An 18,801-nucleotide genomic window follows, 5' to 3' on the forward strand; every position below is an offset into this window, starting at 1 on the left:
GCGCAGTTGAGGGGACGCTGGACCTATCCATGCTATTTTGGCAAGTGCAGACACACAGGATGTGGCCTGTAGCCAAAATCTGCTGTGTGTGTGTTTGTTAATGGTACAACCCAGCGCTTCTTACCCTCTTGCACTCAGACAGTGTCACTTTGTGCACAACAGAGCTTCAGCCTTTGTGTGTCGTTGTCCAGAGATCACAAATAAAGTCACAGAGCATGTGCGTGAATTTCTACTGCGGGTGATGATTTGGATGTAGAAATAAATGGAAAATCTATAGTTTTTCTTTATGTAACTTTATTTATTTACAATAACCTATTTATAAAATGAAGCATTACAGTATTTGCTGTGTTGCACCAGAGTCTCTACACATAAAGCACAAAACGTTTTGTACAGAGCATCTATGTCATCTCCTGATACGCAGACTAAGACTAACATGGCACACATACTGTATTTATTTTCCACTGACAAATACCTGTTACTACAAATACCAACAGCCACATAAGGATTAAAATACACTGGCGATTATTCATCCCGCCTCCATCTCATAAATGTACATGCTTGTGCGGCTGACTCGTTTCTGGTTCATCTTGGTTCATGCAGAAAGCAAGGCGTTTTTTTTCATAGAGCACCCTTCATATACAGACAGATTCAAATCTATACAAAGATTAAAAAATAAATATAAAAAATAAAATACTATAAATTTGTTAAAAAGAGTGTGAAGAAGACTAAAATGGTCGTTGGGAGTAAAAACGTACATAAAGACATAAAAAAAGAAATATCAAATAGGATTAGGTTTAAAAAATAATGTATAAAATGAATATGGATGTGCGTCCAAAGAACAAGATAATTTCCTGATTCTTTTTTATTTATTTATTTTTAAATAATGGGAAAAACATTCAGTATCAGAGAAACAACTTTCACATATTAAACAACTGCGCTCATTTGACTGCACTCATTGGTCAGTGCTGCGAAACACAAGGTCAAGAGGAGAGAGCTCCAGGGAGCCATAGTTTTAACCACAGGAGAAGGTTTAGGGTCAGCGGTCGGGCAGAAGGAAGGGAGTGGAGGAGCTGCAACGCATAAAGCGATGCGTCCTCACTGCACCTGAAGACACAGAGGGAATATCTCAGCAGGTGCACCGTCACTGGTGTTGTGTGGGTAAAGTGATGATGATCCAGAGGATAACTAATAAAAGCTTGACTGCAATCCCATTTGGGTGGGAGGCAAATTTTCTGAAATATGGAAATACAGAGAAGCACTGTCATGCACATGCCCATACATAACTGCCACATCATCTGTTTTTCAAAAAGTCAAGTTGAGAATGAAAAACAAACGGTAGATATGTACATATATATGCCTGTGCATCAGAACACGTGCACATGTTCCCACCCATATGTCCAAATAAAGGTTAACGTAGTAATATATATCATATAAATATATATATATATATATATACATATATATATATATATACAGGTTGTCACCACTCCTTGTCATGTAGGTGCTCCATTTTGAGACATTTTTGAGATAGGTAGTGAGGCTGTTGCATCATCAGGGATTAAAGAACGACATTAAATTGATACAATGGCTTCACAAACTCTGTTTATGTTTTGGTTTTCAGTATTTTGTAAGCAGAGAGCTAACTCCTCTATTTCAATAAAACATGGTTCCTTAATTTCTGATGACACATCATGGTCATTTTATGTCTTAATATAATAAATATTTAGCACCTTTATACCTACAATCCCCAAAAGGCGATGCAACATTTAAATATACTACTTATCTCTCCTTGGGGTGGTGTAGTTATTGTGAAGACAACAGGCATCATAGTAGATTTGTGATCATGTCATGTTAAATCCTGGTATGCCAGCCCTCCCACACTCCACAGTGAAACTACTGGCTGGATAAGAAATTGATGGGTTTGGATATTCTGGCCCTGCGCTGCACTGCGGCAGAGGCAAAGAATCTTGTGTCTGTTTGTATATAAGGAAGAGAGAGAGAGAGGGGGGGGGAGAGAGAGAAATGCAGGTTGTGACACTTTATCATTCCTCATCAGGACTCAAATATAAGCGCATAGAGTATATCACATTTTTCTTTTGCTGTTTTATTGACAAGACTCCTCCTCCCTTAAAAAAATAATAATAAGAAGAAAAAATTTAACTGCTTGTGTAGTAATGCACTGCGTGTCCTTGTTCACACTGTGCTTGTCAGGAGCAGCTGATTGCGAGCCCTTGAGGAAACTGCATCTTAAAGTCATCAATTTGCTTACCTTCTTTTAATCCGCCAGCACAAGTCAAGGAAAGCAGAGTGCGAGATAATCTCTGGAAGCTGCTGTTGTGTTCTTGCAGAGAGTTCTATCTGAGGACCCCTGACATGATGTAGGCATTATACAACAGCACAGAGGGAGGGCGGAGGGCTGAATGCTGTGTGACTCTCCTCAGATCACACTCTGTCCATCAAAACGAACCAAAAACATGTCCAGTCCAGTGTTACCTATGACTCACAGTAATGTTTATATTTCATTTAGTCTCACATGCCTTTCACCTAGAATATAATCACTGTAACTACACAAATAGGAGACAAAAACAGAAGACAACAGTAGAGCCATGTGCATGGCTATGTTTTCATAAAAGGGCAGAGCTAGTGCTGAAATCCTGTGGCTTGACCCACAGTGGCATTTCTCCTTAAGCGAGCCCTTGAGATACAAGCCACAGCTGAGTGGGCAACTGAACAGTGTGGCTGTCCAGATGTTGGCCTAATTTGGTATGACTAGCAGCGTATGTGGCCCAGTCACACATCCTAACGCCCAGTGTGTGTCCCTGTGTGAGCAAAGTTCCCTTTACAGGGATGCTGTCCCATAGCATTCTCCAAATCATCTGGAAATAAATCCCCTGGTCATTTAAGTTTCAGAACTTCAGAATCATCTAAGAAGGTAAATTACTGTTTATTGAGCTCCAGACATCGCGTGACATGAATACTTTAGTGTACCAGATTCAAACCATCAGAGTTCCCTGGCTGCTTTATATCTATGGAGATCGAGCAATATTTCGAAAAGCTTGACAGATTGAATATACCTGACCCTAATAATGCCTCCAGGGTGCTTTTCAGGGGTATGAAAACAGCCAGAGTGGACATTATTCCAGACCTGCAGCATACTGATATCAGCTTTCAGCCTGATAAAACTTCCCTTGTCTTACTCTGGAGAGTCGCTGAAAGACTACAAGAATCTGGAGGCATACAAATGGACACAATCTGGTGGAGTGACAAATATTCAACTTTGTTATCACTGAAAATGTAAATTTCACTTGGCCTAATGTGGCATGGTCACATGGCTGAGTAGTGGCTAGCGCTGTTGAGCTGCAGCAAAAACACCCAGGTCTAAATGAAGGCCTTTCTGCATGGAGTTTGCATGCTGTGCCTGTGTGTGCATTTTTTTCCCACAGTGCACAAACACGCAGGGGTTAATTTCACCTTAGATGTGAGTGGTTAGGTGTATATGATTGTTCATCACTACGTTTGCCCTTTGATGGACTGTGACCTGTCCAGGGTGCACCTCGCCTTTCTTTCGCCCTGTGTCAGCTACAGCCACCAGTGACCCTCATGTGTGAAATTGTTAAAATATTTAAAGGACAAAATACCACAAGCATGAAGCACCACAGCAGTTCAAACAGCCCTGTTCAGAACGCTCGGTTTAGTTGTATCTCTTTAGGTCCACCTTAAAAGTCCACCTTAAAAAAAGTAAAACGAAACTTAAGGGACACCAAATGACATCATCCACAGATGCTCCTGGGAGCTAACAGCAGTTAGCATTTGGAAAAGTGATCAATTGAAGGATCTAGCAGGCACATTGCCGTCATTTATATCATGTATCCACTGAAGAGATAACTCCTCTGAGGCTGGCAGTTTGTGTAGGACTCTGTGCTGCACTGTGGAGCCAAGGTTTGGTTTTCGGATATACCGTTGCCTTCGCCATCACTCTCGTGTGTTTTACGGACAAAGCGGAGCTCCGTGAAAAAACAATTCCAGAATTTTAGCGCATTGTGACGCCCCAGTGAGTACGGAAGTCAACATCGCGTGTTTTATCTCCTGTACTTAGACTGAGGAGGACCACAAAACCATGAGTGAGTCGTCTTTTTTCCTACTATTTGCCTACTCATAGGGCCTCCAGAGTCCCAAATATAAGTATTTAAATGATAAAAAAGTTGATTTTGCATAATATGTCCCCTTAAAGTGAGCACTGTATTATGTACTCGATAGTAAGTGATCACCACATGAGCTTTAATCTGTTGTCTGTGGGTTCTTAGCACTCGCTTCCAGTGCCTTTCATGGCTGTGATCCACCTGTGTCGTCTCCCAGGACCTTTGGTCATCAGCTAAAATGCTCTCCCCTGGCCTTTACTTGTTTTAGCATCCTGAGGTACAACAGCTTAAAAGTGTCTCTGGACATGCACAGGGCCATTAAATCTGAGAGGTGCTTGTTAGAGCACTGGAAGCAGAGCCACCGTGAGGATGAATGGGCCAGTTGGTCTGCTGGCACCCCTGCCACATCCTGTGGCATGAAGCCAGTTTGCAACACCTCTGCAGCTGGCAGAGACCAAATGTGGTACTTCTGAAGACAGATGAGAGCAGTGGCCTGGAGCACCTTCTGAAGTGGCAGCGAAGTTGGGAAGATTTCCAACAACCCACCAGGTTGAATGTGTGCCAAGTGCGATCTGTCTATCAGTCTACATCAGGGGTGTCAAACTCAAATACAGAGTGGGCCAAAATTTAAAACTGAACAAAGCCGCGGGCCAAGGTTGAACAAATTGACCTTTTAATAGGGACCCAAACAAGTTTTGCATTGAATATTGAACAAGCAAGGCTTATATAACTTTATAGTGACATGCAAATCGAGTTTCAAATAATAATAATAATAATTAAAAAATATCAATGGCATATCAAATAAAATTTAAATAAAAATTGAATGCACCCTAAATACAGGATAAGCGGTAGATAATGGATGGATAAAAATTGAATGCCTCTTTTCTATTTGCAGCTTTCTGAGGTAAATATCAAAATAAACTTTTTCCACAGGCTAATAATACATTTGAAAATAAAATAACAATAATGAAGGAATCAAACATTCAAGCCTTGAAGTAGCAAGAGAAAGTGTATGAATAAAACGTTAATTATTGCTCAGTTTGCTACACTGATTTGCTTTAACACTGAATATGGAACATGCAACGCTTATATTAGAGCATTATGGGATTTGTAGTATTAGCGGTGAATGCGGTGTTACAGCGGCGGTGCCGCTGTATAATACCGGCGGGCCAGCTCTAATGTTAATTTGATATTGCCTCAAGGGCCAAATGAAATTACACGGCGAGCCAAATTTGGCCCGCGGGCCAGAGTTTGACACCCATGGTCTACATCGACGACAACAAATGGTTTGGTTTTAAATGGTTTGGTTTTTTTTTGTCTCACTACCACTGGCAGTTCTCTCAACACAAGTGTAAACACATTTGGCTTGTTCTCAACTTAAAATAAACTTTTGTCGGTGACCCCACACAAAACAACACAAACTTCAGAAATGATCTGTGACCCATTCACTGCCCAGCACAACTGTTCAGCACACTCTCCCCCCCCTCAGTCTCTCTCAGGTCCAGCAACCTACTGCATATATAGGGAGAGAGCATGATTACAAAGCAGCCTCAGCTGTGCCACTATTAGCTCACCTGTGACTGCTTTCATGAGCCATTTTCACACCTGCACTCCCTCATGCAGCCGAGTGCCCCGGACACGCCCACCTCCACATATACTTTTAACCCGTGTGCTCTCCTCAAATTTACTACCCTCTGGACACTTTCATGGTAAAAAATGCACTTAGTAAGCAAACTGGCATTTAAAGGGTTAAAATCCTGTAAATTATTGAATATTTAATCATTCTGATCACAGAAGAAAAAAAGAATTAACAGAAAAAATATTGATGTATGATGATTTACTAGCAGTTTTTTGGGTGAGGGCGCAAAATGCATCAATAGAGTAAAAGATTGTACTAAAAAGAAGGGCAAATAGGGGTAAATATCATGATACATGTTTGTCAATTTCATATCTGATGACTGATGTGTTTTTTATGTTCTTTAGTCTGTGATTAACTTCCTGATTATCACTGACTGTTTGGGGTTGAAGTAATACAAAGTGACAGCAATTCCCAGTTCCATCTTGATTTAAATCTACTCTAACCATAACGAGACATGACTGTTTATTACAACACTTATAACATAACAAAAAGACGCTAAATGACGTGGGTATCAGTGTATTTTAACTTGAAATGTGTAAACAGTATGACACTGTTTGATTACGGTATAAAGCAATGCATCATAATGATGTATAAATGAAATAAGGTAAGAGAAGAAGTGTGAGAAAGTAAGTAGAATTTCAGTAACCAAATCTGTTCCAAGACGTTTTAAAGAGCCACACTGGCAAAATACATTGTGATTTAAGTTTCATATGACAGGAAAATAATAAATAAAACAATTCAAGGGTGCCGGAGAGGGCAAGCTTTATTTAACACAGCAAAAGAGAATTAAAGAAAAAAACTAATAAAAAAAAAAGAAGAAAATAATAAAAGACATAAAATTAAAAAAAAAGTTTAATTTCCAAAAACTGTTTTTCAACAAAATGTACATGTCAGCTGACCAAATGAAAAGAAAAGCCACCAAATAAATATTCACATCAATAACAATATCATCATGTGACATCCTTGAAGACATCGTACAATGATTAGAAAACAACAGACAGTATGTACAATCATACAACTGTAATAGGACATGCTTAGGAGTTTCACTGCACCATTGTACCACACACTGACTACAACACAAAGGCTGTATATTAACCGACAAGGTCCATCCCATCCATACCATGAGCCCCCCCCCCCCCTACCGCCCCCAACTCATCTTCAGAAAGGCCTGGTATCACAGCGCAAAACCCAGAGAAAAAAAACCTCAAGACATGTTTGTTTGTTTAATAACAAGTCTGGCAATAAATGCATATCTGATGCTGTAAAGACAAGTGTGAAGACGTCTGCATGTGAGCCAACCGCTCTCTGTCCACACGACCGACTCGAGAGCCAGTGTCTGCCTTTTCTATAGTCAACTGTTGCTAGGTAATGCTGAGGAATTGGGTGTGTGACCATGAACTGGAAGCCTTTGTGCAAATCACCACTTAGTTCCACTAAGTTCCTCCGACTACCAGGGGCAGTCCACAGCTTCATAAAAACGCTACAATCCTCTCAGGGAGATATTTCCATAACAGTACTGATACTCACAACATGCAATTAAATATATATAAAAAAAGAATAATGGAAAAATATGGAGAAATAACTTTCATTCCGACAGGGCCAGCCTGTGCATCGTGATTACTTGTTCTTCTTCCTACATCGTTTCATTTTTTTCTTCTTCTTTTTTTTTTTCTACAAAATGATTGTTAGTCTTTTGAAGTAATTTTTCCAATTTTAAAAGCATATCACTGTCAACTCACACAAGCATTTCAAGCCTTTCTACATTTTTTTTTCTCTTCTGAATTATGTAAAATTGATGATCTTTTGACACAAAAATTGTGGTTCCCTCTTATTCACATACTCTGATCTTTTTCCTGGCACATCATCGTCACTGGTTATTCTATATACCAGTGACTACTTACTTACGCGGGGGGAGGAGGGTCAAACACAGATCAGCAGCCTCTTTGTACAGCAGAGACGGTTTTCCGTCAGATGTCCATGGAGCACTTATAGCATGACAGTAATCGCAAAGCCCCATCTTTATTGCCACACAGGTTACCTTGCGTCACAAGCATTTAAATCATTATTGCTTTATGGTTAGAAGCACAGAGATCAATGCTGCACACACACCATGAAGCCAAAGATTTAAGCTCATAAAAGGCTCCACGTTTTGCTTTGAAGACATTGTTGCCTACATTAAGTGCTGCTTATTGGAGGTCAATAGATTAACAAGAGGGTGCTGCACAAACTAGAGTCATCCTGGAAGAGTAGTTAGGTTGGGAGTGCTACATTAGGTCATTGCAAATGAGAGAAAACCACAGGCATAGTACAGTTGTCAAAAAATCTAATATGAAAGGCATTTTTCAAAACTGCATATCATCTGAGAATTGTTGGAAAACTGGAAACAATGCAATGCTACAAATCTTTTGAGGAACATTTGAAATTACAAACCAGATTCATCCTTGAGCAGCAAGCCTGAATTAGGTAGGCATCTTCCTATGCTTTTAAGAATGCCTCATACTGTAGCACTGGCATTTCAATAAACGACCACAGCTTCATAAATAACTTTCAGCAGCTCAGCATTGAACCGTTTGTGTTGATGCTTGTGGCCACAACAATAAAATGTCTCTTCTCGTGTGTTTAAATGTATCCGTCTCATCACCGACATCAAAAGTAGTTTCCAGCTGTGTCAGCAGAGACACTGGAAGTACAACTACACTTCCCTTTGTACACACAGAGCCCTTTCAGTCTTCTCTAATTACTCCACTGAAAGCCCATGGAGCAGTGCTGTCCAGAGCTACGCAACCATGCATCCACAACCCATGCAGGTTGGTGTAGTCTGGACTGGTTGTCTGCATAGCAGCCAGCACTCAAATCTCTTCTCCCTGCTCTCGTCAGCATCAAGACGACGAGAGCAGCCCTCTGTGTAATAGCTCTCACGTCTATGGTTCGTCCCTCTACATCTGTGTGCTCTCACAGGCCTAAATGGGGACTATAGTGACAAAGCTGTTTTGCACATCACACACCTTGCTAAGAGGGATGTACAGGATTTAGCTAATTCCTGACGGTTTCATGCTAGATTTATTTTTGCACTTAGAAAAATATCCATTGAGTCGTCTAAGAGGCATTTACATCACAAGATTAAACGTCACACGTTGCACATTTCCAATTTGGACACACTCAACATGTGCCTAGAGAGAGTAAAATTGGACAGATGTTACACCATTGTAGTTGCATACTGTTTACAGGTGAAAACATGAGAGCTCAATGGTTTTTGTTTGTTTGAAAGCAAGATAAACAGTTGTGGGAAACGATGGATGTGCACTAAAAGGTTCAGGAGCAAGTGGACAGCGAGGTGTCCACCTCTTCTGAGGGGTGTTTGGTTTTTTGGGGGGGTGAGGGAAGGATTCAGCAGGAAGCCCTGATAAAACCATCATGCCCACCCCCCCTTCCCCAAGACCAAAAAGGCAGGGGGTCGGGGTTGCATGTGAGGACTGTAACCCACGAGGTCTTCACTCACATGACTGAGCAGCTCTTGGCCTTCTCCTTCTTGAAGGTGGAGGAGAGCAAATCTGACTTGCTGGGCAGGTGCAGGAGTCTTTTGGAGAGGCGGCGGGTGGGGCTGGACTTTGGGAGAGCCTGCAGCTTGTTGATGCAGGCCATAGCTGCGGTGCGAAACACACTGTGGATGCTTTTTTCTGAGGTGAATGCTGAGCACTCCAGATACGCCTCTGCACCCAGCTGCTTGGCCATAGCAGAGCCCTGAAACAGGTGAAAGAGAAGGAGGTTGTTTTTCATGAATTAAAAATGTACGTTTTTGTTTTTTTTCCTGTATCCACTAGGTTTGGTCATGGGTGTTTTACAATTGCTTATGTTAAATTCTTGATCCTTTTGTTGTCATATGGGATCATATAACTTTTAATTACCCAGTCAACCAATGGCAGCTCCTTCTTAAGTGTAATAGCATGCAATAGGTGTAATGCGCAGATGTAATTACTGATTAATATTGAAGAGTCTGCGGCTGCTGGGGATCAAAATGTGATATGTGATTCCAGATGAAAATCTGGCATTCTGTCTTGAGCTACATGCTGATCCGTGTACTATTTTTGTGTTTTCTTTATATTCCCCTTTCTTCTTATCACTCTCTTATGCACACATGTGCTTTCTTGTGCAATTGTTCTGTTGCAGGCGATAAACTGACGCTACATGAATAATACATTATAACTGTCCAGTTTAACTGCGTTTGCCATCCATGTTTTTAGTTCGGCACTGTCTATATTAAATTGTATATATCAGAATCAGAATCAGCTTTAATGGCCAAGTATGAGAACACATACAAGGAATTTGACTCTGAGCACACACTGTACATTTAACATAAACATAAAATAAAGATTTAACTAGAAAAGAACAAGGACAACAAAGAACAATAAGTTAAAGAATGGTATAAAAACGAATAGATAAATTGTACATGTATATAAGCATGAGTGTATGATATCATTTACAGTGATGATTGTTATTGTTCAAGTGTACAGGAATATAAAGTGCAATTTAGTAACTATAAAGTCTGTGGGTGGTTGGTTTTGGAGTCACAAAAAATCTGAATGAGCTCTCACCTGCTCGTAGGTGATGGGAGTCTGTTTCTGATTGGACAGCTCCATCAGCGTGCAAACATCTGTGCGCAGGTCAATCTTACAGCCTACGAGCAGGATACGTGTGCTGGGACAGAAGTCTAGGATCTCAGTTTTCCACTGTGGACAAAAGAGAACAAACAATATTTCAGCGGGAAATAAACAACAGGCTGTAAAATAAAGAGAGAGCAGATTCTCCGACATGAACAGAGAAGTAGCGATTTTGACGTAGAAAGAGCAGCAGCCATTACCTTCTTCAGGCTACCGTCCACTGTGTCAGGACGGCTGATGTCAAAACACAGCAGAACTGCATCAGAGTCACTGTAGCATAGAGGCCTCACGTTATCATAATATGGAGAACCTGAGAAGGAGAAGAAACAATTGTCAGGGCAAATGGAGGGCAAGACAAATGAAGAAAATACAACAACATCTCTGATTTTGACCTCAAGACATTGTTGTACATTGGTAGAGACATGATTATATGTAGAGAGTTCAGTGATGTACTGCATATTGTTAAATTGGCAGGTTGGAGGTATCGTCAATGTTTTCCTAATCTCCATTGTGAAATGGTAATGATCTATGGTTTTTGCTCCTTAATGTTTGATTAATCAATGAACATTGTTTAATATACGTCACATAAAGACACACTTCAGGCTAAATATGCTCTGTAAAATGTGAGACTTCGGGAATTAAGAATGTGATTAATCCATTTTAAGTGGAGCCTTTTTCAGGTATGACTGAAACAGAGGTGACCAACAGTTTTGATTCAGAGAAAATAAAGGGTATTATCGAGCAGCAGAGGTGGAGCAGCGGAATACAGCCGTGGGGATTATGTGGAATCGGCGTCGCTTCTCCCGCTGAGCCTCACTTTGCTGTCCCCGAAACTGCTTTTCCCCCTGCTCCTATATCCTCTGCTAGCATTTCAGAGGGACAGAAGATGACAACCCAGCACTAAATCCTCATTGATCTTCTCTTGCAGTAGATTACGCAAGAGGAATGGCGGGGCTCGGGGCAGGCAGACGCTCCCACTCATGCTTGGAATCCTTAAGTAAGCCACCCACCCCCCCCAAAAAAATCCTCTGCTCTGCGCTGATACCTCCAGTCCCTCTGTTACCACAGCAACAGCCTTGAAATCCACCATCGACATCAGGCATTCCTCCCACCTCTCCATAAAGGCTCGCCTTAACTGCCAATCAATCATTTTACACCGCAAACTGCCCACCCACCTAGTGTTGGGGACATTCCTCTGCTCTGCACAGAGTTGGGGACCACAGTCATGCACAGATCACATAAAAAAACACACACACACACACACACATTCACACAAACGCCAGCATTCTACAATCTCACAATTTAAATTTGGCTGCAGCCAGAGGTGTTTCCTATCGGCAATAAGTTGCAGCAGAAGAGGAGCAGCTCAATGGGATTAACATGTTTACTTAATGCTCAGTGTGGATCCCTAATGGGATTCAGTGTTCCTCTTATTGCTACTGATAACCAAACCATCATAATTGATTTATAGCACGGAAAAACAATGCATCAGAAAACATATGAAAAAAACACACACACACACACACACACACACACACAACATGGGTGTTTGCATATATCTCGGTTTCATGAATACTTAATGATTTTCCACATTATCAAAGGGTAGAACTGAATTTGCCAGCTGCTGGGTGCTGTGAGTGGAATAATGACAAGCTGTGGTGAAATTCCTCAGGGCTCAGTGTCCTGAAGACAGACAACATCACTGCAGAGGAACAAAGGGATGCGTGTTATGTATTGTATGTGTACATACCTCTGTAAGAACTTTGCTCTTCTCTTAAATAGAAAATTAACCAAAATGAAATAATTTGCTGCAGATGCTGTTACTGTTTAAAAAAAAAAAGATGCTATAAATGTAATTTACATTTCTGCCTTTGCACCATTTCACACTTGGGGCTTCAGCAGAAAAGCTGCACTCGTCTGTGAGATAACTTTGTGTTTGCTGACTGTGGAAATTGACACACATTCACACCAGAACAATTAGCACCAACGCAATGGTGCTAATTGGTGTGTGTGTGTTATCCCATGGGAAACCCCAAAGCAGGGCCTTATACTTTTTTTTTTTTTTTCTCAATCTTCAGCAAAGGAGCCTGCGTGTGATTCTGCATTAAATGGCCACTGATCTAAATGCATCAATCGATAATAAGCTGCACAGAAGCTGCACAGTGGGTCCAAGGGCCTTTGCAATTAAAGCTGACAAATTAGTTTAGCAGTATCACCCTGTCAGGAGGGCGGGGAGAAGGATGTTCCTTTTGTTACTCAACCCTCAAATGAAATTGATTTTATCTTCTGTATTGGACAAAGGGAGCATGAATCAGTAGGTGTATACATGCCATTCTTGAAGAAATTGAATACACAGTGCTATGAATGTGGACATACAGTATTATATATTATTTAAAGCTCGGCAGCCTTGGCAGCTCTTTCCAAACATTTTTTTAGGGATGCAGTTTCTAATCCTGTAAGAAAAAGATGTTTCAAGAAAAAAAAAAAAACAGGAAGAGAGGATGGAAAGTAGGAGTATATTCTACTGAGACGGAACACTGAGAACCATCCTATGCCATTAATCCTTCACCCCCTGCAGTCTGATATCACAGAGTGCCAGTTTCTCTCTCGTTCACTGGCTCCCCTCAATCTTTTCATTGCTACAGTGCAGAGAATGCCCTGAATAGACAGATAAATGGACATGTAGTGCCCAACCATGGCCCAAATGTTTCCTCTCTCACTTTCCCTCATTGACAACAACAACAACAACAGCATGTCTCTACAGCAGATGGAGAGTTTGTGGGGCATGAAACATGGAGAGTGAGGCTCACTAAATGGGGGAAATGAAAAGAGCATACAACCAAATTCCACGCGGCTGAACCCGACTGCATCCATCTGATGGTGCAGTGCCCAGAGCCAAGAGTTGAGGTGGAAATTGGGCCAAAGTAGAAGTGGCTGCAAGTAGTGCTGGAGTACAGGTGGGGGAGGGGGAGGATCCGCCTTTCTGTGTGTGCATGAGTGAGTGAATTCCTGCGCCGACATAGACCGTCTTCATCATTAGCACACTCCTCTCTGACAGTAAGAACACAGGGGTCAGAGCCATAAATGATCCAAAGATTGGATGAGTCACAGATTTGGGGGACGAGAGTGGCCCAGCCACTCCACCCACATTCAGCCAACTGGGAGCTGTAACGCCGCTGATGCTGCTGCTGGTTCTGCAGTGTCCATCTACAGACTTTACAGACCAGCCAACAAAACCACATGACAGTCAGACCTTTCTTTCCTGGTTTCACATGACAGCGGCAGTCAGAATCAGAGCTGAAACTCCCCCACAGCACCAGAGATGGGAGGACTTTTCACCCGAGCATCACCAACACTTCTGATCTGCTAGCGAGCTTAGCTTTGTGACATGACACTGTCAAATCTGAGCAAAACAATCTAGTGATATATCTACGATGGAAATATTCATCGGTCGCGCCCAAAACATCATTAATGTCTATTAACAATTCCTCACTTTATATATTTATTCAGATTGTTCCATCAGCCTAGATGAATACTGGGTTCACTCCAAATAACCGTCACTTAGTTATACACCATATAAGAAATTATTATAGATAAAGTATCCTCTAAATCTGAAAGGATTTATCAGGAAGTTCATTCAACCTGAAATAAATTACTTGCCAACACCATAATGAGACCCATTATTCACTATTCATGAGTTACAGCCAGTGGAGTCAGTGTTCGCCATCCCCCCTTTCCTCCCCACATGTCCGATCAGACCAGGCTGATTAAAACCGGTGGATTGATTTTGGTCTGTAAATCCATGGCAGAGCCGGGAGAAGGAGCTGCCTGCCATGTGGGGCTGGTGATGAGGTCAGTCTAATCAATGAAGGGGAGTCGGGATGATAAGGAGATCCTCTCAGTGTGGAACGGCTGCAGCAGCACAACCCCGTACAATTAGAGCAAATTACAGTAAGAAGAGGAAACTGTACAGTAAAGCCAGCAAATTGCCCTCCAGCCTGTCGTCCATCACCTGGAATCTGACAGGAGATACACGAGAGTCGTTTATACAACGAGGAAAGAGGCGATGATATCAGTTCTCCTCTTAGTGGAGCTGGAAAGCAACGAGTCTTTAAATCAAAACTTAAGCCTGCGAGAAATTAAAATACTGCGTATACATGTTGTATATGTTAGTTTGTTGTAATCTATTTTATTTTGTGTTTCATTGTGCAGAATATGTCTGTCAAGGGACTCGTGTAACAACGCAGAAGGAAAGTGGTAGATAAGAGAGATTGATTACATTCCAGTTTTAAGAGATCCAGAGTTGTGCTATTGTTCAACTGTCACACTAGATATTTGATACTTTAACCCCAAGAAGCCGTTTTCCCTCCTGAAAATGCATTGTTTTTAAACTGCATGCACGTTTCCTGTATTTACTGGATAAAGTAATTAAGAACCATTGTCGTCCAGCTTGGTATTAATGATGATAAACGTGTGGAAATGAGGAGAAAACTTTGCAGTAATGCCTCATTTCCAAAGTAATATCAAGGTATTATATTAGGTAAAAGAATGAATGGAGGCTACTATCAGTGTTTTAAAAGGGGTAATTATATTATATTAATTACAATTATCATATTGTATGCCCCATACGTAATTTATTGATGATTATTAGTGAAGTAATATGGTATTGCTATCTATTCCCAATTACCTAAGACTACATACTAATACTAACCCCAACCCAAGAAAGAAAGAAAAGTGAGTGAAATTCAATGGGTCAGTGTGGATTGCAGTGCAGAGAGTGGCCCAGTGGTCTCATTTACAGTCCTAATCCCCTACATCATGCCGTGTGTGTGTGTGTGACCAGGAGTAGCATATGGAAGCGAATGCAGGTCACCAGAGTTTCTGTGTGTGTGTGTGTGTGTGTGTGTGTGTGTGTGTGTGTGTGTGTGTGTGTGTGTGTGTGTGTGTGTGTGTGTGTGTGTGTGTGTGTGTGTGTGTGTGTGTGTGTGCTCCAGAAAACCCTACGACACAACAGGATGTCCTCTGTGTGCCCATCATCCCCCAGACAGGCACCAGGCCCACTCCTGCTGGCCAAACTCACAGTCCACAGGTTTTACAGAGATTAAAAAGTGGGGATTTTGGTCTGGGGAGGGAATTACACTCACTACTTTCCTGCTGCTTTTGAAAGATGGGGGGAAACCAAGAAACACAGTATAAACACAGCATTGTCTTATTAAAGCAGGTCTGTTACATAAAGGATTTGGTGTACACAGACAAACACACAGGTTTGCACAGCTGTTCTTCTTAGTGCAGTGCCTTGATTTCCATTAATTTGGGCAGCCTATAAACAAAGACTTATCCCTTAACCATAACCAGTTAATACCTAAACTTAACCTTAACCTAACAACGATTCAAATCTCAGCCATAAACTTAACCAGTTCCTCAGAAATGAGGTTATCCCCAGATTTAGGTCTCCATGAGGTCAGTGTTTAGGCCGGAAAACATCCTGCAATGGTAACAAACACAAGTACACACACAAACACACTGAAGCCCGCTTGCTCAGCTATTTGGTGACCTAATGAAAGTGCCAATACATGCAGCATGAGTGTGCATGGACAGGGATGTGGGCCCATTGTGCAGTGAGCATGAAGGGAATCAAACAGGTGCTGCAGACTTGTGCTCACAGTATTCAGGTCAACACACAAAACAACAGATCCTCGGGGAGATCCACACCGACACATTGACCCTCTTTTTCACACAGCGTGTAAATGAACATATGATGCACAAAGTCAGCAATAACAACAAGTGAGGTGGAATAATCCTCACGTTTCTGCCAGTGGAACATTATCACAGGAAACAGACTGCACCCGACGATAAAGATATGCATTTAATCAGTTCGATTATCCTGCATATGAAAACGTACAAGTGTTACAGCAGCGGAGACGATGAAAAAATAAAGGTAAGAAATAGAAGCCACGTAATATAAAACAAATATGGTAGAGTTGTGTAATTTACTGTACACATGCCACAATGTGTACACAAAGTCAAGGTTTTAGCAACACAACTGGCATTGTTAAATTAACTCCAGCTGTGTTTAAAATAGTAATTCATCAGTATTACAGAGAGTCAAAAATCATACAATCTCTCTCTTGGTTTAATTATAGATGGAGTTCTGGATACAATGATGCAAGGTTATAAATGCAGAAGTGAACAAGTTATCAATGCTGTGAAATCTTCTGGTTGTAAAATACTATGAAGCAGAGTAGCGATGAATATTAGATGTTAGAAAAAATGTTGCTAGAATTGACTTGATAAAATGACTACGATGTACGGATGCACCATATTATCAGCACGGCATCGCTAGATATTGGTTTAAAAATGTATCACCGAATATCGACAAACACACCAAGCTCTACAACTACAGCTATTATTTGTTTTAGGTTGATTTATTTTGCTCAATAAAAACAGTTTATACCCACATCTGCTGCGACACGAGTGTTATTATGTTAATTTCAATGAACATTTCAGTTTTGGGGAACGTCCTCTAAATGTTAGTTTTTGGTTTGATTCTAACCTTAGGAGAACCAACATTTTTGTTAAAGCTTTAGCCATCCCGAATGGAGAGTGGCAGTATATGAGAATGTATGAAATATGTGACAATACTTATTATTATTAATTCATGGATATTTTAAAGGTTTAAGATGATGAACCCTAACACAGAATATACATACATTACAGGATAGATTATTGTGACAAGATCAGCAGTCCATTCTTTCATTTATTTATTTAGTATTATTTTTTAATGACATGTGTAACCCAATGCAGCATCCTCTAATAATATGATATTATGTAAATCAGACTCAACCACTGCACGCAGTGTGTGCGTGAATAATGGATGACAACGAGCAGCCACTGTCACCCTCAACCTTCTCCAGACAGAAGGACATGTCTCCTTCTGTGGTGCAGACACACACACACACACACACACACACACACACACTCTTGTACTTGCTGCATACTGAGGACCGGGTACAAAGTCAGGACCAGCATTTCCATTTTATAAATCAACACAATTACAAATATCTGCTTCATGGACGACATCTATAAAGAACTACTTGGTGCAGTACCATACATTATCTGCAACTGGAGCCCCAGAGCAAAAAGTGTGTGAAACACCAGGGCTGGAAAATGGGTTTTTGTACCTAATGGAGGACCTCTGTTTAAAAAAAAAAAAAAAACCCAGAGTATAGCATGTTTACAACCTAAGGAAGTGATTTTAATGAAAACAAAGTGAGGACCGGCCAAAATGTCCACTTTTCGTAAAAATGTCCTTGTTTTGTTGGTTGAAAACCCTCACTGGTCCTCAGTATGCCACAAGTACAACACACACACACACACACTTATGCTTATTTACCTGAAGTATCCCACAGACTGAGCTCCACTCTCTGCTCCTCCAGCTCCAGGCAGGCCGTGTAGTTCTCGAACACCGTGGGCACGTAGGTCTGCGTGGGGGGGAACAATTAGCGACACGGTGTCACGAGTGTGGAGGTGACAGACAGGCAGACAGACAGACAGACAGACAGACAGCTACAGGTTACACAGGAATGTCTCCGACTAATTAGAGCAACACATTCACGCGCACAGCGAGGAATCGATCCGAGCAAAATGAGGAGACTCATCAAAAGGTTCTGCTGCAATTTGGGATCAATCAATCACTTGGAATGACCGCAGCTGCAGCAGAAGCAGACAATCAGTGGCCGCCTATAAAATATTAATACATGCACAAAGCGCGAACACGATGTACAAATACTACATTTTATTTCTGCAATACGAGAAAACACCCGAAACGAATCGAATTTAAGGGAAACTGCGCATGAAAACCGTCTCTGCAACAGACGCACCATTTTCCCCCCCCCCACATTTCCTATTAAAATATTCATTAAATAGATGACAGATTAATGCTGTGCGTGCATTTGTATAGATTTTCGCGCATACCTCTGGATAACAGTCCTTCGCAAGGACTTGCAACATCGCAGTTTTTCCGCATTGAACATCTCCGACAAGAACCAGTTTGCATCTGACGACGAGCGGCTGTGTGTTTCTCCTCTCCTTCATGGTGCTCAGAGTGTGTCCCGGTGTTTTCAATTCGTCGACAAAAAACAACAACAACAACAACAAGGATGATCGGGCAGCAAACGGCTCAGAATTGGTCCCGCTGTGTGATGCAGACACTGTGATGCGTCCAGCTCTCTCAGGATGTCCGCAGTTGATCTGATTGAATTTGCCACTGCGGCTCTTTATACGAGCCAGCAGCAGCCAATAGGAGCGCAGCATCTGACGAGCTTTCCGACATCAAGCCCTCCACTGCACCCACAGCAGTGATCCA

General features: G+C 41.4%; 1 protein-coding gene across 1 annotated transcript; it reads right to left on the reverse strand.

Moving 5' to 3' along the window:
• Window positions 1–9,273: 9,273 nt before the first annotated feature.
• rnd1b (Rho family GTPase 1b) lies at window positions 9,274–18,530 on the reverse strand (the record flags this gene model as incomplete). The annotated part of the gene is made up of 5 exons (XM_083895153.1): window positions 9,274–9,519; window positions 10,371–10,505; window positions 10,637–10,746; window positions 17,830–17,917; window positions 18,411–18,530. 5 exons carry the CDS (start codon window positions 18,528–18,530, stop codon window positions 9,274–9,276), a joined length of 699 nt encoding a protein of 232 aa, XP_083751279.1.
• Between the last annotated feature and the right edge of the window lie 271 nt (window positions 18,531–18,801).

This window comes from Microchirus variegatus (genome assembly GCF_963457635.1).
Source record: "Microchirus variegatus genome assembly, chromosome: 9".
In the NCBI taxonomy this organism is placed as follows: Eukaryota; Metazoa; Chordata; class Actinopteri; order Pleuronectiformes; family Soleidae; genus Microchirus; species Microchirus variegatus.